This window comes from Lipomyces tetrasporus (assembly GCF_029532465.1).
Source record: "Lipomyces tetrasporus strain NRRL Y-64009 chromosome Unknown POJ06scaffold_5, whole genome shotgun sequence".
In the NCBI taxonomy this organism is placed as follows: Eukaryota; Fungi; Ascomycota; class Lipomycetes; order Lipomycetales; family Lipomycetaceae; genus Lipomyces; species Lipomyces tetrasporus.
This window is the reverse complement of record NW_026611600.1, coordinates 1,370,082-1,394,097: the sequence shown is the minus strand read 5'-3', so window position 1 is coordinate 1,394,097 and position 24,016 is coordinate 1,370,082. Positions and strand designations below refer to the sequence as shown.

Below are 24,016 nucleotides of genomic sequence, written 5' to 3'. Positions count from 1 at the left end.
CCAGGGCTGCTTGGTCACCTTGGGGCCTCCGTGCAAGTCTTGAACGTATGGCAATCCTCAATCATTTTGTTTTCTCTGAATGGGAATTGGTGAAGTCATGTCTTAGTAGAACCATTACGTTCAACGAGTTCTACCTAACAAGCCACCCATTTACGAGTACACTTTTGATCACCTCCGGGTTCATGGTTACAACGTTTATAAGTTGTCATACAGGGAAGAAAAACGACTTCACGTTGGTAAGTTTTAATTTTATGCTATGAGCGGGCGGACAGTTGCTAATGATTACCAGGTCGACAAATTGTGGCCCATGTTATCTTTATCCTGCACACTGAATTATACACTACACGGGTACTTAAACGGAAACGTTTCTTACAGACTTCTGCTTATACTTCCATTCCAAACGTTTTGGGCCTATCATCTGGCTGAGCTATTTGCAAGACGCGGCGGCTATTGTTCCGGGTTTGAGGACCATCGATGGGCTAAAGTAAAAGCGCACCTTAACCACGACCAGATAAAGCTGTTTTTTTTCAGCATATTCTTTGTCAGTGTTTATCAGCCCTTGATGCTGATCAATAATACCATGCCAGAATGTATATTGTGGGAAGCAGGCAGCTCAAGTCTAAAGTTTGGAGACTACGCTTTTCTAGCGTTGTACGTGAGCCTAATCGGATTCGAGTACCTATGCGACGAATATCAGCAAGGTAAACCACTTAAAACACATGCGTGACATTTATCATAGTATTTTGTTTTAATATTTTTTGTATACAGACTATCAGGTCGCGAAGGCGAGTTATAAGAGAACCCGAGAAATTACATCGGGCTATACGAAACTTCAGCTCGAGAGGGGATTTTGCACTGTCGGTCCATTCGCTTATTCTAGAGTAGGTTTCCGTTACCTATATATGGTTAGTATTTGGCTCACATGATCGTATCATAGCATCCTGCTTTCTTCGCGGAACAGTTGATTTGGGTGTCGCTGTACTTATGGGGCGCTTACGTTGGGGGCACACTTATCAACTGGAGCCTTATTGGACCGCTGGTGTTTGTCGCTTTCGTCGTTAATTCAAGTGGATTTACAGAATCAATTTCTATAGAGCGGTACCCTGCGTACAAGCAGTACAAGATGCAAGTGGGGTTTCTTGTTCCATTTCCCGGTAAGAAATGGGTCGAACCGAAAGCTGAATAGCAATCATAATGTAGTCTAATTAGTTCCATGTATAAATGCAAACCAATATTTGTAACCCTCAATGTTGTACACTCTAGTGTGATATTTGCAGAAATAACCAAAATTCACCTTTAAAGCACCATTAACCCAATGCACCGAATATGACACCACATGCGCCGATCTTATTGGAATTTGCTAACGAACGCCATCATGCTTAACCTATTCTTCTTTTTCTTCTTCACGCTAGAATCAGCCGGAACCGACGAAAATGATTGACTCTTTGCCAGTGGAGATTCTCCTTTCCGCAATAGACTCCGACCGTCACTACACAGGGGTTGTTCGATGTATGGGTAGCTCTGCATTGTTGTATTGTTTCCATTAGCACTGGCTGACGCCGGCAGCATAGCAGAATTGCGACCTGGTTTTTGTAATACAGCAGGAGTTGCACCATTCCTCGCTGACGTAAAAAACAAAGGTCGATGCTTTTCCGACATTTCAGATGCCGAAGTATTTCTCGACGATGACAGCACTGCAGACTGCGGACGACGCCTCTGTATTGCAGGCAAAGTAGAGGGATATCCCCATTGCGGAGAAATAGCTGTCCCATTATCCACTTGCGCGCTATGAGTGGAAGGAAGACGTGCCGGTGGGATAATTAACGCAGGCGACATTTGATTCTGACGCTGCTCTAAGTGGCCCGACGGAGATTGGCTCACCGGTTGGCTTCCATACTCAAGTTGGGGTTCTGGCCATGCATGACTCGATCTTTCGACGGTGTCCGAAAAAGAAAGTCGAGATCGTAGCCTTGTGTCTATTGGCGGTGATTCCTGCCGGTCGACTCCCCGAGGTATAGAGATTGGTGGGCTGATAGAATGGTAATTGGATGATTGGCTAGGAGGAGTCACATTTCTCTCGGCCCCAGGCTGAAGCTGAGGCTCTGGGCGCAATGGTGCAGTAGAAGCCCCGGCCTCATACTGAGGCTGAAAGTGAGATGAAAGTTCTGGGAAAATCGGGATAGTTTGCCAATCCTCGACACTTGGAGGCATAGACACGTGTCGGCTAGAGGCATGTCGTACAAATGAAGGAGTCTTATAGCCGCTACTTGATTGCGACCTGATTTCATCGTAGGAGCCGCCCACGAGCTCATCAGTAACACCGTTCGTCTTGGGCATCGAAACCGAAAAGCCAGGCAAAGCCGGAATGGGAGCTTGATATGCAAATGCTGGTAGGACTGCAGGTAGGGATTCTTCTGGTGCAGCTTGTGTCTTCTGCGCAATATTCCGCTGAAATTTGATTCCTGACTGTGGTTGGTCGTCTGCCATCCCTGCCAGCTGAGTAGGCACTGCTCGCTGATATTCTTGCGATTCCTCCATATGGATTCCATTTTGATGGTTGTCCGCGGGTTCTGGGACTTGTCCTGAAACTCCATTTCGTGTTTGAACCTTACTATAGTCACTAGCAGATCTCATTGAGTCTGCTTCTTTCTTCTTTGCGAAATATAGCTTAAAGCCAACCTTCTTCTTTTTGGTACCACCTTGTGAGGCCTTAACGGTATTCAAGTCGGCGTGTAGAATTCCGGTAGCGACAGTGGTAAGCCTCGAAGGATTTCGTTCATAGTTCCGAAAGCAAAATACTGCCATATTCACTCCGACCATCAGGTCCAGCATTTTCAGAGCAGGTGGTTCAAATTTGATCCACCCAATCTAAATAGATTAATATGTTGGCAATATTAGATCACCATTTGGACTAACCTTGGAATCTGCCATAATTTTTCGCTCTAAATTTGAAATTGGCTCATCATGAAGAGGGGAGATACACTTGATCCCATCGTTTCCCTCCAACGACCACCGCCGGTCCCACGGGTCCAGAAAGACAAACTTCGATTCTCCTGTGTACGGATCACTATGAAGCGCAACCACAGTTTCCCATATACTCTCTCCATTATCTAACACGGTAACTATTATTTTACTTTCGCCGTCTATTCTCCGGATATGCATAATCGGTACCAATGAGCCATCGAACTCGTGACACTGGCCAGTTTGCTTGTGATCACCATTTGAAGGCGCTGATACTGAGACATTGTCATAGTCATGGACAAATACGATTACAGAAAAAGATCCGTCTGATTCACCTTGAGCGTCTTCCGCAGCGGGGCCCCGATTTGCTCCTGATGAACCGGATACTGCCGACACTCGGACGTAGTAACTAGGGCCTATCGGGTCACGAATGTGCTTCTGATTCGGATTTGTCGTCAGGTAGTAGTCTGATCCACCGCTCCGAACAATATGGTACTTGAGAGACGTAGGCTCTTCGTCTCGGTAGAGCTCTATATCTGCTGTGTCTACCATTCTTGTTACCAACAACGAGCCGAGATTGATGCGATCCGATGACCAGAAGATGCCAACGTCGACAAAAACTAACGAAGCGAGATCGCCTCTATATAGAACAAAATAGATTTGTTCACTGATATTGCGAGGTCGGCGGCAATCCCTCCCGTTCTCGGGCCAAGGTGGGCACTGTAAATCGAGCAGCGGGTGAGAACTGCGCCATCGATGAGTTGCAACCGCTCCGCCCCTTGTGCAAAAATAACAATACGTCACCTGACTTTGCTACTAAACTTACTTAGCACCAGATAACCACAGTCCCTACTCGCAAAAAATAATGGCACTGTCCACGAGCAGAAATATTGGACCAAGAACGTATTATCTGTCATGCAGATGCCTGCCAATATGTGGTATCTGTGATCGCTTAGTTACAAAAGAATTGATAAGGCGCTGGTGTGAATATACAATTTTTTATTCCGGGTTTTCATGCGATTTCGAGCTCTGAGATACTCCACTTTGATCGATGACCGCCCCGGTTGTAAAATGACCGTTATAGATTTTCCATTTTAAAACAACAGTACAACTTAATCTTCTCAATAACCAAGACTCATCGCAAAATGCCATCATAGCAAATCCAGTTCTTTACTCCGTTGATAACGTACAACAAAATCATCAAATATACAGTATTTACAAATCAAAAGAAATGTAGGATAATGCCAGTAGTTACTAGATGTCACAGACTTAATCCCACACATTGTAGAAGTAGCACAAGCACGTATCATAACACTCAGTAATCTCAGCGGCAGTTCTCAGACCAGGGTCTTGATCCAACCGTTTGACTTCGAAACTAATAAACAACCTTGTGTGATATCCATCGCTCGCTCCCGTCTATATCCATCTAGTCCGTATGCCAGGACCTGTCAGACGCTGGAAGATCATAGATACTACGTACGCATCTCACAGTTATTTCTTTAGGCCGTCGGCATCACTTTCTTCTGAGTCACTCATTTCGATTACCATCTTACCGTTAGACCGATCGGTTCCAAATCTGACAGTCTGATTAGACGGCGCGTCCAAGTCCATAGCAGTAGGCCGTCGTCTTAGCGTTCGCGAAACATTCACGCTGGTTCCAGATATACTAATGCTACTTTGGCCATTGGAAACAATTCGATTGCGTAAGGTTTTTCCAGCAGTGGTGGCCACCGCCACGGGCCGTGGAATCTCAGAAGGCAATGACAATGCATGAGTCTCCGTCGTCCCACTATTTATTGCCTCCGTAGTCGCACTGTTTAACGGAGCTTGCGACCGAGCTGAAGCAGTAGTGACAGGCGTGACTGACGTTGAATGTGTAGGTGTAGCAGCACCAGAGGACGGAACTGATGTAGGTGCCGCTGACAACGTGGCAGCCGCTTCCCGCACAATAGCCACAGCCTGTTCTAGCAACTGAGCATGATTTGGTAGCGAAGACGACATTTGTGATATAAGTTGGGCCAGAAACAAAGGATGCAGTCCACCGAGTTGGACCATGTCATTACACGATAGTCCTGCCGCAGAAAGTTCCGCTAACGCCTTCTCTCCACCGCCCTGAACATCTCTGTCATGACTGAAACCATCAGATTTCTGAGCTGGTGAAGACATTGACGTGTCCGCACGCTTGCTAGTTTCAGTTGTAGGAGAAGATGAGGGCAGCGAAATACTAGACACCAGCATCGAAAGAAATTGAGCATTAATTCCACCGTACGTCAGTAAATCTTGATATGACAATCCTGCACGGGAGAGGTCTGATAAAGCTGCTACAGCGTCGGCTTGCAGTTTCGGTTCCAGCAAATTGCTAAACGTTTGTCAGATATTATCCAAAAACCACTCGAGAGAGACTGACCTCAACGAAGTCGAAATCGAGTCGAAAGCTGTCCAAAAACGACGTTAGTCGCAAAATTCCTCGATCAAGCCAAATAGTGCCTTATGCAACAAGTAGTACTCAAAATAACCACGACGATCTCATCGACGTGACTGGCAGGAAATATAATTTAACTCCCATCGCGCCTAGCCACCTCATTCCCACGTAAAACCATAGATTCATCTGACCATGAAACTGGCACGTACATTCATTAACTTGTCCGTTCGGTGACGGTGTTCGTTCGCTGCGCACTCGGCGCGCAAGCTCTTCATCCGACAGATCGCTATCTTGCTCGAAGGCCAAAGCCGCCCCTTTCGACAAAGATGCAATGCGTGGCTTTGCTCGCGACTGCAGAGCAGCCATTCGTAGTGATTCTAAAGAAGAATCGGATTTTCTAGATGACAGCGTAAAAGTCGCCATTTCGATTCGGAAGAGCTCGATGATGAGGGAAGGAATTTGAATGGAAAATTTGGAGGCTCGCGTTACGACTGATGATAGGCCAACGGTCGGCAGGGCGTCGTTAAACAATCTTAACCCTCACCCTGGACTCTCCCAGGAACCGCCAGGATTCCAGGAGCGGTGTGTCCCAATTTTCGACGATTCGGACCGTCATCATCGTAGGGTCTGGTGCCGTCTAATATACACAGGTCATCATCATAACTAGTCGACTATTGCATTGGCTACCAGTAACACAACTCCGCGATCGCGTTAGTTAATTCTCGATATTTAGGCTTGTCTGTCATTTTGCTACGTCTGGGAATAGGCTGTTCGGTATACTATGGCTGTTGGACTCGAATCGAATTAATTGCTTACTTCGAGTCACACTTATCTCAAATCTGTCAGGCCAATTACTCCAAAGATGATCCGCCAACTGTATAACAGCGGAAAGATTCTGCGGCTACGACCAATGATTCCCGCTACTGGGATTCTTGGTTGTTTGCCAATCTGTACTTTATATTCCAGAGGCGAGAAGTTTTTCACTTCCGGCCCTACAGTGAAATCAGAATCACCTGAGGCACCTCCCACATCGCGAATCACTCGAACGACAACGAAGCAATCTCTTCGACGAGTCACTCCTCAGCGGGTATACCCAATAGCTGGTCGCAAGTCCCTACCTTTTGGTCAATTAGCAACAGTGCAGCCGTGTGTTGCTTTGACTGTCGCCGATTCCTACGATCTGCCGAAAGCGCTAGAGATTCTTCACAATCAGGGTCATTTGCAGGCGTCCATACTTCTACCGCACGAAGTCACTTATGCGCAGTATCCACTTTCGTCCGGACAAAAGGCCGACGCATTCGTATTGAGTAACGGATCAATTGTCACGTTTGGAATGACCGAAATCGATACCATCCGCTTAGCAGACGAATTACGGCCAGCAGAGATCCGGCCGTATCAGGTCCGAGAGTCCGAAGATATGGACTATGTCGAATTTCCTGAGGAGCAATATGAAAATAGCAACGTGGACGAGGAGCATAATCGGCATCATCGCGAAGAAGTTCGAAAAAGAAGCTTCATAGACGGCGAAACCATTTGCATTCGAGGCCCCGACAGAGTAGTTGACAAAGCCGCTTTTGCATCAGGTCTTGCGCGTTCGACGAAGTTAGCTGTGCTGGAAATGGGATTAGAAAAATACTTGGAGAGTATAAGGGACATCACAGATCGGCTCGCCACGGGAGCCAAACTCCCTGTCCATGATGGCAGAGAAGTATTGAAAAAAACCGGTGAGCTATTGACTCTGCGCGGAAATCTTAATCTCTACTCAGAACTCACCGAGACTCCGGATCTATATTGGTCAGAGCCAGAGTTGGAGACAATATATAGAGCCATTTCGAAGAACCTCGACATTGCCCCACGGATTGCGATACTTAACAAGAAATTGGACTACGTCTCAGAAGTTGTGTCCATTCTGAAGGCACATTTATCTGAAGAGCAGAGTGTGCGACTTGAGTGGATGATTATTATTCTAATCATGGTTGAAGTTGCTTTTGAAACAAGCCATTTCGTCGAAAGATATTTCGATTGGAGCGAGAAGTCTTCAAACAAGAAACAGGACGGACGGTAGAGTCTACTGTGGATCGATGAGTGATGCAATTTTGTATATAATTCTACGTCAAACCTTTACTGTCTCGGACCCGGCAGCATATGTTGTACATGATGGTCGATCATACCTATACAAAGAAATATTTCTCCCATAATTGACTGCCAAGTTCTACTCTTCCCAATGCAATACACGCCTTGTAGCCGTCGAGGTGGATAGAATTTAATGGTTAATTTTAACTGCGCAAGTGTGGTCGATTATCTTTCCACATAACTTTGGGCTAGTGGCGGGAACTCCACTTGTATTGTTAGACGTCCACGACCCTTACGAACAAAGTCCGAAGGCTGGTGGCGTCTTGCATGCACTTCTGGCCAGACCAGAAGGCAAGGAGACAAGCCTCAACGCTTCACTACTCTCGCCCGAAGGTTCAAATAGATCCGCTCTCTAATACCAACAAAAAAACACAAAAGAAAAAAAAATTAAGGAACATCCCATGTGGACAAAGGTGTAGACCTCACGCATAACAAAAACCCAGAGGGACCTAACACTGTTTACTAGAACATCCATTCGGACAAAGGTGTTAGGGAAACAGTCTCACGGAAAAAAAAACAAAAGCCCAATGGGAAAACAAATATTGCCGAGGTACTACACCGTTCCTTATCCCCCAGTGCCCACAGTCGAGTACGCATCCCGAAGCTGACTAAGTGGCTTAAAGTAATCACCCCCTTGGACCAGTTCGAGGTGAGTCAGCGTACTCGTATTAACGAGGATCCTAGCCTGGTCACAGACTCCCCTCTTTGCAGGACGTATCACCGTCCAATGAACAACACTGTCTGCCTGCAATAGAATGTTAGCCAAATTACCTGATTATATGAACGTAAAGTACTCGCATGTGTCTGAAGAGGATCTCAGCCTGTCACGGCTCCCCTCTTGGCTCTCTGCAGATCGGGGGGGACGGTGTCGCTGTCACTTGCAAATGTATTGCCAGTAAATTGCAAAGATGATATGAAGGGGAGTGACAAGAGGGGGGACAGATAGCTATATTTATAACCAGCGAGGGACATGTATCATACAACCGCGCCCAAGGCGTCCGATCTGTGCGACCGTGGAGTGTTGGCAAGGCCGTGATTCGGTTTGAATACGAAATATTAATTTGCGTGGATACGAGTTTTGTTTGCACCGCCGCCCGTCCAAGCGCGATCGTGCTATGATACACTGTGAATCAGAATACAAACTCGTGCTCGGGCGAGTATTCTGTCCTGCCTGATCCACGATGATGCGAACTCCTTGGTGTTGGCAACTCACTATCTACAAACTCTCTAGAGGACTGCAACCCTGATTTCTATCAACTGGACCACTAATTTGCAGGCGTCTGCTGGTGAGGCCACCTGACAGCACCATCTCAGCCATGACGCGTTTCCTGCAAATGCGATAACCAGCGCCGCATTCAACGCCTGAGCCGCACTCTTCACTAGAGGCCGTTCGAATCCGAAATTCGATTTGCCTCTTTACTGACACGATCGATGCGGACAGACGGTTACTTCTTCAGATATGTCCAACAATATGTCCAACACTACGTCAAACCAACATGCCCAGCCGTTCTGGAATGACACGGCGGCGCAGATCAGCGGGCAGTTATGGTTGCCCACCTCTTCCCTTCAGGCCAGCGAGTGGAACTCGAAGCCGATTGCTCACGGATGGGGCACTTGCCTCAGGTGGTCATCAGGTGCCGACGGGTACAGCAACCTTCAAGAGTTGTTTGTTGCTGAACCTGAAGCGGAAGCAACCCGAACCACGGACGAGCCTGCACTGAGGGTCAAGAGGTTCAGAGTCTACCCGACGGCGCAGGAAAAGGATATACTCAGGAAGTGGTTCGGGGCAGCTCGTTGGACATACAACGAATGTCTGCGAGCCATAAAGGACGAGAGGGTCCGGAAATCGATGAAGGATCTGAGAGCCAGGGCGATTAACAAAGAGGCGATTGACGCGTTGAAGACGCCTTGGCTCAAGGAGACTCCTTACGACATCCGGAACGCGGCGATGGATGACCTCCTCAAAGCATTTGCGTCGGGAGTGGCAAGGCACAAGAACGACAAGTGTAAGGATCTAGTGGGTGAGTTCCTACGAATCTTAAGGCCTCGCGCTGGGGCGGTACCAACTTGGCCAAAAGACCACGATAATCAATCTTAGAATTGATTATGGCCCACTGCGCATAGTATAGTGACCGCCACCACTAGGATCCTGACAACAAGAAAGCGTTCAATATCAAGTACCGCTCCCGAAAAAGGTGCTCTCAGGAGAGCATTGTCGTCCATCGCCAGCACTGGAGGCGCCGCGCCGGGAAGTACGCCTTTCTTCGGCACATGAAGTGTCACGAACAGCTACCAGAGGAGCTGCCGCATGATAGCAGACTGGTATTGGAAAGGGGTACAGGGCACTTTTACCTGTGCGTTCCCGGGGCGGTAGAGGTAGTGGAAAGGCCTGCCGCAGTTCCGAGGGTCGTGTCCTTAGACCCCGGCGTGCGGACATTCTTGACTGGGTACACACCGGATGGTGAAGTCATCGAACTGGGTAAAGGTGACATTGGTCACATCCACCGGTTGTGTCACCCCCTGGACGTCCTGCATAGCCGGTTGTCGATGAAGGGACTAGACCATTGGACGAGGTGGCCGATGAGGCGGGCTGCTGCGAGGATCCGGCGACGGATCAGGAACTTGGTAGATGACATGCATAAGCGGGCAGCCAAATACTTGTGCAGCTCGTACGGGCTGGTTATTCTGCCAACGTTTCCAACCCAGCAGATGGTGGACAAGGGGCGTCGCAAGATTGGATCCAAGACTGCGCGAGCCATGCTCACCTGGTCCCACTACCGGTTCCAGAAACGTCTTCTCGACAAAGTCGGGGAATATCCCTGCCGTGTTGTGCTGGTCAGCGAGGCGCACACGAGCAAGACGTGTGGAGCGTGTGGGCACCTGAACAATGTTGGCAGTAGCAAGACATTCAGATGCTCACACTGCGGGCTCGTGTGTGACCGGGACATCAACGGGGCGAGGAACATCCTGTTGAGATATTGCAGCAAGCTGGAAAGAGGGGAGTCTGTAATGGACTGAGATCCTCGGGGTTATACCTGGCTTGTTTGGTGGTCTGCGTGCGTCAGTGTCGGGCTGTTGCAAGAAATTGACAAAGTTATTAAAATAGGGAAGTTGGTTCTGTATTCAATGGCAACGCCACAACAGGTATGTGTTTGTTACTTCTCCAGTAATGACCTTGGCAAAAGCCGCACTCACACGAGTCGTGCAGACCAATGGTTCAGACTCTGGCGTGATGATATTATGTTAACATTACACGATCTTAGATCTCATATCCAAATACGGCCGGAAAGAAGTCGAGAATAAAGATAGTATGATTCCGCCAATACCGAAGCAAGATGACGGACAACTGGCAACCGCGGAAATAACGGAAACTATTAACACCAACCCTTTGGTAATTCCTGTAAAGATTCGGCTAACTCATCCATGACATGACAACTTACGTACATTCGGTGGCCGACAGATTCAACCTGGGAAATGTTGTTTACGTCCAGGATTTCGTTATTGTCTTTGTCCGATGTTATGTGGCTATGCTATGGTTTGCACTAATGGCATAACGAAGTATTGTAGGGAGGAGTTTGGTATAGTTGGTAATTTGCATTCAATTACACGGTTTGGCTATTTGGGTACGAATAACTATAATATGAACATCCACGAATGTTTACAAGTTTATAATTTTACACGGTTTTGGATGACAATAGCGTAATGTATGGAGCTTTGGGAGCTGGTTCCAGGCGCGTGATTTCGATGCGTCTGACTGATGCGTGATTTAAATTGTTCCGGACGCTCCACCTGAGCCGCACTCGCCTTCGTTCTTCTTCGATTACCGACGAAACACTGCCGAGTGGTCACGCAGACTCGCACGGACAGGCAATTTCTATTAAGCAAAATCACTCAATATCGGAGTACACGTCAATGTACGAGCCGCCAGAGTCCACTCACGAACTGGAGCAGGACTAATGCGCGTGGAGTCGCGTGTCACAGGCGCTAGCCCCTAAATTTGGGTGTGCATGCTAGGATATTGCACGATGAGACACGGGGACTATCACGCTCTGGCGCTGCCAAATTGCACCCATTGCTGCCCGTTTCTACTCTCTCTCGTCTTAACTTCCCGCGTCTCCCTTTCGTCTCGCTATCTCTCCTCACCCTCTTCCTACTTCAGACCATGACATCTTCCCCAGCAATCGCATCACCTGCAACAACGGCCACGGCAGCAGTAGCAGCGACAGCAGTAGCAGCGGCAAAAGCAGTAGCAACAGTAGCAGCAACAGTAGCAGCAACAGTAGCAGCAACAGTCGCCCAGCGGTAAGTAGTACTGTCCTCTGTTGACAGGCAGTCGTGAGTCTAATATACCGACAGGGATGGGCTACTGCGCCAACTCCACACCGGTCTCGCCACGCCCGGTCGTCGTCGCAAGAAGCCTCCTTCAAGGCCGTCTTCGGGCTCCAGCGTTGGCAACATTGATGTGGATCACGACGATGATGCTACTTTTCCTTCGACTCCCCACAAGCGTGCCCGAACAGAAGACACGTGTGAAGCAGACCAATTCACACGTTTACTTACGGAGAAGCCAGCGGTAGGAATAACAGAGGTCGACGTTGGTATTACCCAATATCTCGGACTGCGTGCCAGATTTAGCGGCGTGTTAAAGCAGCGTTACACCGATTTCTGTGTGAACGAGATTACACGATCAGGCGAAGTTTTGCACGTCCAAAATGTACCGGTGAAAGCACCACTTCTCCTGCCGCAGCTGATGGAGGAGGAATACCGCAAGGAAGGAGATTTTGACATCGATGAGGTAGCTGAGCAACAGATTGCGGCATTGCTAGGGGACGAATGCATCTTGAGTTTGCGTGAGGTTGCGAAATCAGGCGGGTCATATGAGACGAAAAAGCCTGACGGTAAAGATGAGCGTGCCAACGTGCATCAACTTATTAGAGTGGCATATAACGGCAAGATTAATTCTAAGACTACGACGGAGTGTACACTCAGATTCTCTAGGTTGACAGGAAACTCTAGCAGGAATCGGCGACAGGATCTCGGCAGGCGAAATCAGGCTTTGGAGCCGCTTGATCCCATGGTAGTGGATAATATGGGAAGCCGAGAGGCATTTACGCATTTCTCTGTTTTCAGAGAGAGCCAAAAGCCAAGAGATGCACGTCACATAATCGCCAAATTCCTCCACACGAAGCCGAAACTCGTCACAATCGCCGGTACGACAGACCAACGCGGGGTCATAGTACAGAGGGCGAGTATAGCTGACACGTCTATCGAGAGACTAGTTTCACTAAATAAAGCGTTTCACGGTATAGTCCTGTCTGATTTCCGATACGAAAAGGAGCAAATTAATTCGGGCTATCTTCGTGGAAACGAATTCATTATTGCAATTCGCGATGTTGAGTTGTCGACTGGGGGCTCGAACGACATCGAGACGGTATTGAACGAAGCATTGACATCGTTGACAAAGACGGGATTCATAAATTATTTTGACATGCAGAGATTTGGCACGCATTCTGTACCGACGCACGAAGTCGGACTCAAATTATTACAAAAGCGGTATAAAGAAGCCGTCCAGCAATTACTCGGTGTGCGGCCGCTTGCCGTGCCACAATCTGTGGCTGCAAGAGAGCAGTATGCACGTGATCCCAATGACATAGATTCAGCATTGAAATTGATGCCGTCGAGTTGCATGCCAGAAGTTAGTGTATTGCGTGGGCTCAAGAAGTCACGCTGTAACTGGTTGAATGCAATTAGGCATATCCCGATGAATCTGAGGGTCATGTATGTGCAGGCGTATCAGAGTTTCATATGGAACACGGTTGTGTCCGGACGAATTGCCAAGTTCGGGTTGAGCGTGCTTGAAGGAGACTTTGTTCTTGACGATGATGCTCAGAAAGTTTCAACCATGACGCTGAAGACAGATCAGAATCGGTTACGGCTAGACCCATTACACGGGAGGAAATCAACACGGGAAAGTTTACTATCTTCGACGTTGTTATGCCGTCTCCCGGGTTGGACGTCGAGTATCCCGCGCATCCTGATCTGAGGGCATTGTACGAGCAAATAATGGCCAAAGAAGGGCTAAGCCCGTACCAAATGCGGCACAAAGTGAAGGAATTCTCATTATCTGGCGCTTACAGACACGTGGTCATAATGCCTGGCAACGTCCAATGGTGGTACCGGAGGTATTCTGATCCACTGCAGCAGATGATCCGCACCGATCTCGATATTGTGCGGGCGCGGGAAGAAACTGGCGTTGAGCCTTCGAGGGTTCTATCTCAGGAGGAAATTCCAGAAGGCGATAGGGTAGGTCTGATACTAAAGTTTAGGTTGGGGCCGTCGCAATATGCGACCATGGCTTTAAGGTGAGGGTTAAATCTGTGGCAGTGCTAATAATAATTAATGTTGAACAGGGAGGTCATGCAAACCGTTGACGGTGCCATATCGGTGGACCAACCGGCAAATGCCAGTTGTCACGGAGTTAAAACTGAATGTTGCCTGCGCACTCGTCAAAATTTCAGGGCCGTTGGGTGATACTTAAAGCAGCCGATTGTGGGTCCTTTTTTGCCAACGCCGAGATTCAACACGTTTCCGCGTCTTCCCGCACGGGACGGTGCACAAATGTTCCCAGCGTAGGTCTCATGTCAGGGCAGCTCATCACAAGGTTAGGGCTACTTTAGTGTTGATGGGCAACTTATATTGAGCTTGCGGACATGTTGCACTCGACCATCCTGGATTTCAGGGGCAAAAGTTGTTAGTGCTCAGACATACCGTGCAGTCTCTGAATTACACAAGACCGGATCGTGGATCCCAAACTTGTGTTCAACATTTTTTTCCTGATCGGCCTCCTCGCTTAATAGTGTACATCAGCTATTTGTCTGTTTGTATTGAAACTGGTGTATAGTAAAATAAAATAATAGAAGAGACAGACTGTTTTGGGCTCGAGTATTGGAGCTGTCCATTTTTTTCCAATTTTTCCAGAACTCGCGCGTGCCGCAGTGTGCGCGTCTTAAGTCCTAACACGAACCAAGCAGGGCCGATTTACGTCAACGGGGCGGGGGTCATGCCTTACAGCGGAGACGCCACGCCGTAGAACACGCGAGCTTGACCGTCTCTGAGAATATTTAATCACTCAACACCTCTCTACAACGCGTCTTTCTCAAAGACGACATCCTGGAGCATTCTGTGTATTTTGCACGACATTAGCCTTCCGACTTCTATTGTCTGCGCACAAGTATAGGCGGGAAGGGAACGGGCGACAGTTTATTTCGATTCCGACCGCCGACTACGCGAGTAACCGCATTTCTTTGGCTTCAAGCTATGACCAGGGACATCTTGCCTTCGGCAAAGGTGCTTCTGTTTCCAAATAGTCGGTTACTGACCGAATTCTCTGCGGTCAATCGACTTCGGAAGTGATCGCGGACATTAAATACTGGAAATTCAAGTTGTGCAGCTGGAGGCGTAATATCCCACACGAACGAACTTCTTTGACGAATGTCAGAAGTAATACTGTGGTAACTTGATAATAGACATCTGATACAGATAAAGCAGATAGATAGCTGGGAGCTAGGACTTGCAAAAGTGAAATACAACTATTCTCTGCACAAGGATGGGAACCGTAGCGAGGAGCGTTGGGGTACGCTTAATAGGGCTTATATTACTGATTCGACACTTGGCTAACAGATTACTTAGGTCGCAGTTGCCGTGGTATTGATCATATTTCTATCGTTCATTATTTCGTGGCGCCTGCGTCGTGTACGACATCGGACTGGGCCGCCTATTATCCTCTCTGCCAGCGATGTGACGCGAAGCAGGAGAAGACGGGATCATTTAGCACCTCGGAGGCGTGGGACCGGGGATATGGTTGCAATCGATTTACCACCGCAGCACATGCAGCAAGAGTTGCCGCAGTTGAACTCGAATGAGCAAAGCTTGAGGGGCATGACGTTACCTCTGTACGAGCAGCAGATGCGAAATCCTGTTTTTCCGCCGCCATATGAGGAGGCTGTGCAACAGGGACCGAAAGCGATATGCGAAGGTTCGGGAACTAGCGGTCAAGAAGACGGGCAGGAGATAGCTGGAGGTGCTTCAGACGTAGCGTATCCTGATCGAGCTTTACACAGAGATATGGTCTAGGACAACAATTTCATCTCTGTCCAAATGGCTCGGTGTATATTGTCGGAACGGCTGGAGTCTCTCATCATGTTTTGAAACAATTCTACGGCTGCCTTCATTTAGTGGCTGCGCCGCGTGTTACTTGGTGCATTAGTTGCTAATCTTTGTATAATGTGTGGTGTGACGGGGATAGATGGCGAGATGTCTATGAATGATCGCGCCCAGTGAATAAATTTTAATATGATATTATGCACCGCACTTGTATTAAACGGCCACCAAACCCCGGATTTTGAACATTACGAACAAATGCCGAGATCGGGTGGTTCCATCCTGCATGCCACCTGGCAAGACCAGATGGCAAGGAGACAAGGCTCAGCGCACGCCTCGGCCCGTACGGCTAAGTTAACTCGGCCGACCAAGGAACGTGCTCGCATACATAAATCTATCTAAAGGGAACATCCATTTGGACAAAGGTGTAGGGAAAATTCCTCCGGGCAAAACAAAAACCCAGTGGGAAAACAAATATTCCTCCTTCTCCTATCCGAATCACCGCGGCGAAGTGAATTCAGATCTTGAAGCATGCCAGCCAACGAGCTAGGGTGAAAGTCGTTTAAGCTTCATGTTGTCCTAGAACAAGCAGGTTCTTATTAAGGTTAAGCTTTTCCAATATATAACATGCCCTAACATCAAACTTTATTGGGCTTGCAGAACAGTCAAAGTGTAACTAGCTCTCCTGAGTTAGAGCAACAGGCAGGGAGGTGGCCGTAATCATGAAGACTAATCACATTTTGGGCACGGCGTACATTTTAACATGTCATTATTCGGAAACGCATTACATCTGTATATGAAGCGGCACGGCCATCCTAAAGTATGTGTCTGGTGTGTCAGGCTTTGGAAGCCGCCGACACTAACTATACCAGTTACCAAGAAAAGTTACAAAGGAGCAGTAGACTTCCGAAGAAGGAGGTTTAGGGCTTAGGGTTACATCATTTCGCCTTTGCTGGCCTCTTAATTTCGGCCAATAGATACCTTGTATGCTTGTTAATAGCGTTGGTCCTGATAAAGTTACTTTGTATAGAGAACCGTCTAGTAGGTTTTGGATTCGTTAATGGCAACTATGTCATTCACAGATTCCTGGACCATGCCAACTGCAACTCGTGTCATACAGTCATAACTATAGTCCGATTACCGGGGGCTTGCTCCCGAGGCTCGAGACTGTGTGGCGACAGCAGAATAAACCGGCAGCTGTCAGAGACGGGATGTGCGTTACGGAGACAGCAGACACAAAAGGAGTCTAGATCTTATATGAGCCGTTAAGCAGCCGAATAAGATATCGGTATGGTGCGATTCAGATGCACTGGGATGAAACATGTTCGGAGCTGCGAGCTGCCGTCGATGCTGTCCCCCGGTCGGTATCCGTTAGTATCGCAGCTTACCCTCTATCCTTGGTCATAAGCTCGTGCACTCCAGAGTGCGCACTTGCGCAGAGCTGGGGGTTTGGTCTGCTGTTTGTCAGAAGAGTGATTGCTTGATGATTACGGCAAGTATTGAACAGCACTCCAGACCAATGAGTCAGCACGTGTGTATTCTCGCCCGGGTCTTCGCCGCGGAATTATGTACTGTATGGCAAAAGCCAGGCTACAGATTAAGTACTACGCGGGATGCCGCGGCCTGCCACGCGAGCTATCGGCACAAATTTGATCTTCACCTTTTTTGGCGAGCACGGAGCCGCGCCTTTTGAAATGCCGTGCACGTGATAGCCGTATCACGTTTGCGAGAAGCACTATTTTGTACTCTCACTTTAGATAGAGTATTGAAGAGCGATTCCATCCATTTACGGTCCACAGCTGTGCCATCTCAGTCGGATCAGGTGCATCATGACCTGTCTGGACGTAGCACTGATCGGCGCGGGCACGGCCACGCCGAGATTGCTTTCAAACACTCATCTGAGCTAGGCTTTAATTACTCGCACCTTAAAATGACGATGGCCGGGCCACGCTCAAATGCGGGGACAGCACGAGAAATATTGTTGGCGTGCCAAGTGAATCAGCTGGTTGCGGATAGTTTGGCTCCGCGACAAAAATTCTCGCTTACGCGCTCACGGGACTCCGTCCATCGTCTATTAAACCTAATCATTTACTGCCGCACCGGTTGCCTCGTGGACGGGCCAAGGACCCACAGTAACGATGATTGAAATACTCTCCCCCTGGTCACGGCACCAGCGACACCTGATCAGGATAATCGTCTCCCATTGGCTGGTGATTATGACTCGTGGAGTCGAGTGATAGCAATGTTTATACTGTAGTCCATGGAATCTTCAAGCCGCACGGTCCTGATCTCGCCAGTCCATCCCACGAGGCAATCGCGCCGTGCGTAAAGATATTTGACACCATTTCCGACATTTGGACTGCGATCAAGTGTCAGATCCAGATGCCGAATGTCGTTTGTTATCGTGTGGTTCAAGGATCGGCAACACCTCATTCTGTAAATAGTTTTTTTCTGTTGCCATGTCGTGAGGGGATGCTAAATGACGATCCACGTGCACCACGCACATGTGCGGTAGAGTAGGAAATCATTTCGACGCACTCGCCGCGACGCTAGAACCGTATACTTGTCCGAACTTAGCTGCTTAGGTTTAAAGGTTAAGCGAATTGGCGATGCTGCCGTCATTTGTTTTACTTGTAGCTCGCTCTGTATCCCACGGTCGTAGGTTTCGTAGCGGATACGGACGAGATGCAGACGGGGGGCAGATAATACTAACGTACGCCATTAATGTGAAGCCCAGGTCGGCAGTTTGCCTTCAGAATGTTGTGTGGATTCTAGAATGGACGCGGCAGAAATGTAATCAGTGGTCAGCATTGTGTTCCGGACATGGTCCATGCCTCAAGCATGAAGCTCTTGGGCACACCGAATTTCGCGAGACGCTTACCTGTATACTGGCGGTGACTGAGACGGCCCCCATTTGCTTACGGTTCGCTTCCGTTGCAGGCGACAACGGTTTTATGATAGGAAATAGACGACGGCAATTGCCGCTGTCGCCCGCGCTCGCCTCCACATCCCTGGCCCGCAATGTTGCAGATCCGTACTACCTTCTTCGCCGTATTTAGCAGTTGTCTGAATTGACGTTAAATGGCTGAAACACAAAGTGGCTGCGTGCTATGCAATTGCATTTAGACACTTAGACAAAATCCAGCTGTAAACTATATAATATGTACAACGAAAGATGTTCAGTAACCATCGTTTCCCAAAATCCAGCACACTTTGACCTCAGCGTATATTAAATATATAACTAGAGACCACGAAGACCTAACTCCATGTCCATTACCATTCACGTATCCGTGACTAAAATACAGGTAGATCCCAAGCCCGATTCCTTTCCTACTCCAAACCAGATGCAACGCAATAAGACAATAGCTAGACCATCACTTGTCAGACTTCCGTCTCTCATAATTATGACACCGGTTTGCATGTCGGAACCAGCTAGTCCCGCCACCGCCTCTGCGGGTAGTAATCTGGATCCACTGGCCGCAAACTCCACACAGTCCTTCATACATCTCATCGTTGCCTTTTATCTTCCTGCATTTGTCGGGCTTGGCATATCGACGGCCCGAAATCGGGCATATACCGTGTGCAAAGTTCTTGTCGTACCAGTACGCTGAGTTCTTGAGGATCAACCATCGCGGTTCCGGACACAGGTCGCACCACCCTTCCTTCAAATCGCCCTTTTTCCGGACCCACAGCGGCGTGTACAAATCACCGGGAAAACGGAGATCTTGCTGACGTGGGATGTGAAACGGGTTAGAGACCTTGAAATCTGACTCTGGAGGTGGTTGCCTGCTCTTCGGCAGCGGCGGATAAAAGTCTTGCGGGAATTGACTGGACTCGGGCGCGATGTCTTCGTCTGGCGACGTGATAGCCGACGAAGCCGCGGACGCCGAGGTAGATGACGGCGACGAGGATTGCGCAGAAGCACGGGCGGGCACACCAGTAGGAGTAGAGAGATGGCAGGTCAGCTCTTCATACTCGTCTTCTTCGGCATCGGACGAAGGTAACGCAAAATCTCCGGACGCGTCAACTTCGTCGCCACCGAGTGAACCCGACGATGCGGCGAGTGTGTCGTAGATGTTGACTACGCCGTTTCGAGGAGCCACGTACGACCCAATCGACCACCGCTTTCTCTTATTTGTGTTCTGCTTGGGCTTCGGCTTGCGCTCAGAACTACCGCCATCTTCATCCAAGTTCTTCCCTGGTGAAACGGCACCCACGGCTACATGAGGCGCAGCGGACGGAGAGATGTACGACAACAGTTCTGGGGAGAGACCGTTTGCGGCAGCGATTTCGGCAGGAGACGGTGGCTCCGTGCTAGGTGTGTATTTGCTGCTATAACCAGTGCCCTCGACAGGGAAAGTAAACTCCGACAATGACTGCATGGAAAGCTGTGAGTCGGAGACGTAGACCGGCATCTCGTTGTACTCGAACGCCGGGTTCAATCCATTCGTCGGTGAGAAGTCATCTTCAAGTATTGGCGAGGGATTGGAAGACGAGGTCGAAATTGTGTCGGTATCGAGTGAGAATAGCTTGGATGCTTCGACGGTGTGAAAGATGTCGCTGTAGAGCACCAGCGCCTCAGGAGTAAGGGATTGTGGCTGGACTAGGCCATCGACTATGGACGTTCAGCAGCGATAGCAAAGACTTTCAATACAAGAGATAACAATACCTGGCTGCCAATCGCCAAGTGATGCAATATTTAACCCCGCGTCTGGCGGGAGTGGCGTGTTTTGCAGTGAAGACGCATAATAGTGAACGGCACTAAGATGGGACTGAGGTACAGATTCAAGACGAGGCTGCTTGTGCTGAAGAGTATGTGGCGGCGCGAGAGAATGAGAGATCAGATCGTCGGTGCTCACTGTGGGTGTGGAGTATGTCATATCCGAAGTGTCCAGTACTGTCAGTGACATAGGCGACAAGCCGCTCAGATATGAGACGAATAACACGGTCAAGTAATTCTAGCTACGAGAGACGGGAAGCAAGCTATGCCAAAGATGCGTCAGAGAACAATTGGAGTGCGGGGACCGATATATATAACGGGTCATCAGAGCAAGGTTCGTTTTTGAGTCGACCATGAGCACATGCGAAACATGGTGGAGCGACCATCGGAGAGCTAGACTCGTAGTAAGGCACCGTACCACGCCATACCGGCGTTCGCCCGCCGAATTGGCGGAGCCACGAGTAAAAGCGCGAGACGTGTCGGTGGAAATGCTTAGGGACCGCCGGATGAGCGTCGACAGAAGCTACCGTACCCGTCGTGGCATCGTCTCGTACCTGGTACGAGACGACAAACCCTAACCTGACGCACACCGCTGGAGCCGCTTTGGTCACTTTTTTGATGCTCGACGCTTTCGCTGCCTTGTTGGCTCACCGCGTGTCCGTTTGGACATGACCAGAACTGCAGAAGGGGCTTCTGCGCGACCTGGCGCCGTCTCGTGGTGCTCCTGTTGGAATTCGCAAGTTTGCCATTGCCAATTCCAAGGCGGTGACCCTGGTCTTGGCTCGTACTCAATGTGATTCGACCTAACCACTGCTACTTAAAACGCCGCTTTGGATTTCCGTCGCGTTAACCACATATCTGCTACTTTTCTGCGTCCTATGCCCGTCTCCAACCGCCAACTGCAGCAGTCGCTAATCGAGCAGTCGCGGTATCAATCCGGAATATACAACTCAAACGGCAGCTCCCAGGAAAGTATACAAGCCAGAGAGCTACCATTCGACATGGATAGCTCGTTAATTCTGCGCAGAGCGGCTTTCGATACCGGATGTTCTCGATCCCGCTCGACCGGTCCACTGTTGCCCTTGCCTTTGGACTGATCGAGTGGGCAGCTGTCGGGGCGTCTAAAGGTCGGGAAACATGATGACTACTGTGAGTGGAGTGACTTCCACCATGTGATAGAGGCCAGCAGAGGTCTTTGGAGTATGCCCGAAGTGTCAGAAAGGGCAAACTTGTTCGTTCCTGTTGAGCCGGTCAGCTAGTGCGGACTAGGAAAGGCGTAACTGCACAACTATCAACCGTCAAAGCCTAATACGGCAAAAGTCTTAAGGGACTGGTCAGTTCCGCAGCACCCTGCGACGGGCGACGGCATGCCGAGGCAGGCGTTCTAGGCTGCGGCACGGTCGAATCGTAAGAAACAATATCGAACCAGTCTGTCCGCAGTGTCAAGGATCGATGTCGGAAACGACAGCATTACTGCGGTAGGGTTTGCGTTTTCAATAGATCGGTAGCGTACAGCTACGCTCCGGCTCGAAATTGGGAATTTGCAGACGGCGCGACAACAAATTGCAAGCCGTCGTCGAACTTCCATGTACGGTGGCATCGATATTGACTATTAGGCCCTGTGTTAGTATTGCATTCTCGGAACTCGAGGAACCCGACGATGTTTTGATGGCAGAATAAATACGAGCCGGGTTCTATGAGCCGCACGGGACATTTTTCATACACTTTTGAGTCGATGTGTGCTATGCTCCTTTGGGAACACCGGCGCGTCGGCCCGGTAAAAAGCCCGATGGGCGTTTATGCGTTTATTGGCCCTATCTTGAGCGTCGACTTATTCGCTTGTGACACTGGCCAGGCGGCTAAACTGAGTTGTGGATGTCTTCATTTGCTTAACCACTTACGATGACGGCTCGCCCTCTTATGGGATCCGGGCAGTGCTATCGTGAACTTGCAAAGGGCCAAAAGCCAAGAATATTAACAATACAACTTGCGAGATTTAGATTGCAGTGAGTTCGCAACGCTTTGCGCATTGGTTATGACTACAGCTATTTCGGTTGTTAAGCTTATAGCTTCATGAAAATCAAGTTTTAAACAGGCGCCACCCGGTTCCGTAGTATAATTACTTCTGGAATTAGGCGGATCTCGTGAATATGCCGAGTCAAAAGCTTGTGGGAAAAGATGAAGGGAAGCGCTTCTCTCGCAATTAGACCACAAACCAGCGAATACTCAGACGGCATACACTACGTCAGATGGTCTTATTTACAAATTGGCGCATGAGAAAATTATGTAGAGCTGCGACGAGATAAGCACAGCCTCGGCAATCTCGTCTAATACAGTGCGCCTTTTACCGATCAGCTGGCAACGGGCCTGTTAACTGAAGCGATTAGAATTTTGAGTCACTTCGGTGGTAAGTTTTGTCGTACCATCATCGGTTGCCTGCTTGTTCTAACCTCGGTACTTAGTTGCGAGGGCTATCACTTGCACTGTGCATCGTGTCGGACGCCATCTTGTCAGACCACCAGAGCGACAAACAGGTACCGACAGCAGATGCGCCGCACTAAATTTGCGGCGCGTCAAAACCACTGTATAGTTTAATCAAATTAGAACCTTATGAGAGCGGACCCGCTTCAACTTCCGACGCGCCGCCCGGCGTGAGAGTAGCGACGTCCGAGAGACCTAACCGTCATCCCATGTAACGATATGAAATGACTGTTATATAAAAGCATGCCGTGTAACCAGTGCAATTACAATCACACTATTTATTTTGTAGACATTTAAAGGAGTATTGTCTAACATCACCCGTCTGGTTCTCATCACATGTCTTGCATTTGCTTGTGCCTTCGCGATGACCGGCATCGAAAAGCGAGGTTTCATGTTGCGATGATCAAAGTGTTTTACGCGAATCTGAGGTCGGCCAGTCGCGGATGACATGTCCACCCAATATGCCTTGATACAAGTCTTCGCCTTCAGTACTCAAGAAATAAATCGGGAATAAATATGACGTCTGGACGAGCGACCAAACCCCCCAGCATCAGCGTTTTGAGCGGCGATCCTGACATTGCTCGGGGTTTCTCGCGACGTCTTGCCCGAATAATAACTATGCGTCACAATAGAGTATTATTTAGCTAGTCAAATGCACTGGCTGTTGGTCCTCGATAGTGCCGACGAAACTAGCAGTGAAATGCATCATCGATTGTGTCCTTGGCGACTTGCATTGCATCTTTGTTGTCGATATTGCTCTATACCACCAGTAATAGGAACTTAGGAATCGAATCCAAAGAGGCATATTGGGGCCACATGGAGTCTGTCGGAATTGTGCCGTGTCCCATCAGAGCAGTCTATTTCACGTTATCAATCCAATTTGAAATAGACACTGCTTACACGAATTGCTTCACAGAGAGATGGCTGTTCTCGCAGCTTTGTCATCAAATGAGTAGTCTATCATACTTATTAGTGTTCAAGCCAGGAATGGTCTAGCGCGTATTCGTTCTCGTGCCCAATCTGGAAGGCATTACTTGTCATTCCCACTGGTAGCGCTCAGCGAATGGATGAGAGTTCTGAGGCAACGAGCAATCTCGGCATTGCTCGTCGTTGAGCAAGCAAGGTAAGGCCCATTAGTA

General features: G+C 48.9%; 8 protein-coding genes across 8 annotated transcripts; 5 read left to right on the top strand and 3 right to left on the bottom strand.

The window, feature by feature from the left end:
* Positions 1–47: 47 nt before the first annotated feature.
* POJ06DRAFT_268280 (uncharacterized protein) lies at positions 48–1,186 on the top strand (the record flags this gene model as incomplete). The annotated part of the gene is made up of 4 exons (XM_056189299.1): positions 48–236; positions 290–701; positions 769–881; positions 938–1,186. 4 exons carry the CDS (start codon positions 48–50, stop codon positions 1,184–1,186), a joined length of 963 nt encoding a protein of 320 aa, XP_056044148.1.
* On the bottom strand, positions 1,038–3,709 carry POJ06DRAFT_109964 (uncharacterized protein). Its single transcript, XM_056184051.1, has 2 exons — positions 2,917–3,709; positions 1,038–2,868 (listed from the first exon to the last, which is right to left on the bottom strand). Exons 1-2 carry the CDS (start codon positions 3,511–3,513, stop codon positions 1,348–1,350), a joined length of 2,118 nt encoding a protein of 705 aa, XP_056044147.1. The 5' UTR covers positions 3,514–3,709; the 3' UTR covers positions 1,038–1,347.
* A 652-nt stretch (positions 3,710–4,361) lies between these two features.
* POJ06DRAFT_109950 (uncharacterized protein) lies at positions 4,362–5,866 on the bottom strand. Its single transcript, XM_056184050.1, has 3 exons — positions 5,593–5,866; positions 5,369–5,396; positions 4,362–5,320 (listed from the first exon to the last, which is right to left on the bottom strand). The coding sequence occupies exons 1-3, from the start codon at positions 5,804–5,806 to the stop codon at positions 4,453–4,455; spliced, it is 1,110 nt and encodes a 369-aa protein (XP_056044146.1). The 5' UTR covers positions 5,807–5,866; the 3' UTR covers positions 4,362–4,452.
* A 114-nt stretch (positions 5,867–5,980) lies between these two features.
* Positions 5,981–7,858, top strand: POJ06DRAFT_253442 (uncharacterized protein). Its single transcript, XM_056187640.1, has one exon. The coding sequence runs from the start codon at positions 6,246–6,248 to the stop codon at positions 7,446–7,448; it is 1,203 nt and encodes a 400-aa protein (XP_056044145.1). The 5' UTR covers positions 5,981–6,245; the 3' UTR covers positions 7,449–7,858.
* A 1,117-nt stretch (positions 7,859–8,975) lies between these two features.
* POJ06DRAFT_268276 (putative transposase DNA-binding domain-containing protein) lies at positions 8,976–10,534 on the top strand (the record flags this gene model as incomplete). The annotated part of the gene is made up of 2 exons (XM_056189298.1): positions 8,976–9,537; positions 9,681–10,534. The coding sequence occupies 2 exons, from the start codon at positions 8,976–8,978 to the stop codon at positions 10,532–10,534; spliced, it is 1,416 nt and encodes a 471-aa protein (XP_056044144.1).
* A 1,144-nt stretch (positions 10,535–11,678) lies between these two features.
* On the top strand, positions 11,679–14,288 carry POJ06DRAFT_290574 (pseudouridine synthase; the record flags this gene model as incomplete). Its single annotated transcript, XM_056190345.1, has 5 exons — positions 11,679–11,699; positions 12,024–13,211; positions 13,236–13,294; positions 13,316–13,360; positions 13,411–14,288. The coding sequence occupies 5 exons, from the start codon at positions 11,679–11,681 to the stop codon at positions 13,880–13,882; spliced, it is 1,785 nt and encodes a 594-aa protein (XP_056044143.1). The 3' UTR covers positions 13,883–14,288.
* A 568-nt stretch (positions 14,289–14,856) lies between these two features.
* On the top strand, positions 14,857–15,759 carry POJ06DRAFT_109887 (uncharacterized protein). The gene is made up of 3 exons (XM_056184049.1): positions 14,857–15,016; positions 15,069–15,149; positions 15,206–15,759. The coding sequence occupies exons 2-3, from the start codon at positions 15,123–15,125 to the stop codon at positions 15,647–15,649; spliced, it is 471 nt and encodes a 156-aa protein (XP_056044142.1). The 5' UTR covers positions 14,857–15,016; positions 15,069–15,122; the 3' UTR covers positions 15,650–15,759.
* Positions 15,760–18,684: 2,925 nt separating this feature from the next.
* Positions 18,685–20,930, bottom strand: POJ06DRAFT_109848 (uncharacterized protein). The gene is made up of 2 exons (XM_056184048.1): positions 20,346–20,930; positions 18,685–20,291 (listed from the first exon to the last, which is right to left on the bottom strand). Exons 1-2 carry the CDS (start codon positions 20,584–20,586, stop codon positions 19,051–19,053), a joined length of 1,482 nt encoding a protein of 493 aa, XP_056044141.1. The 5' UTR covers positions 20,587–20,930; the 3' UTR covers positions 18,685–19,050.
* Between the last annotated feature and the right edge of the window lie 3,086 nt (positions 20,931–24,016).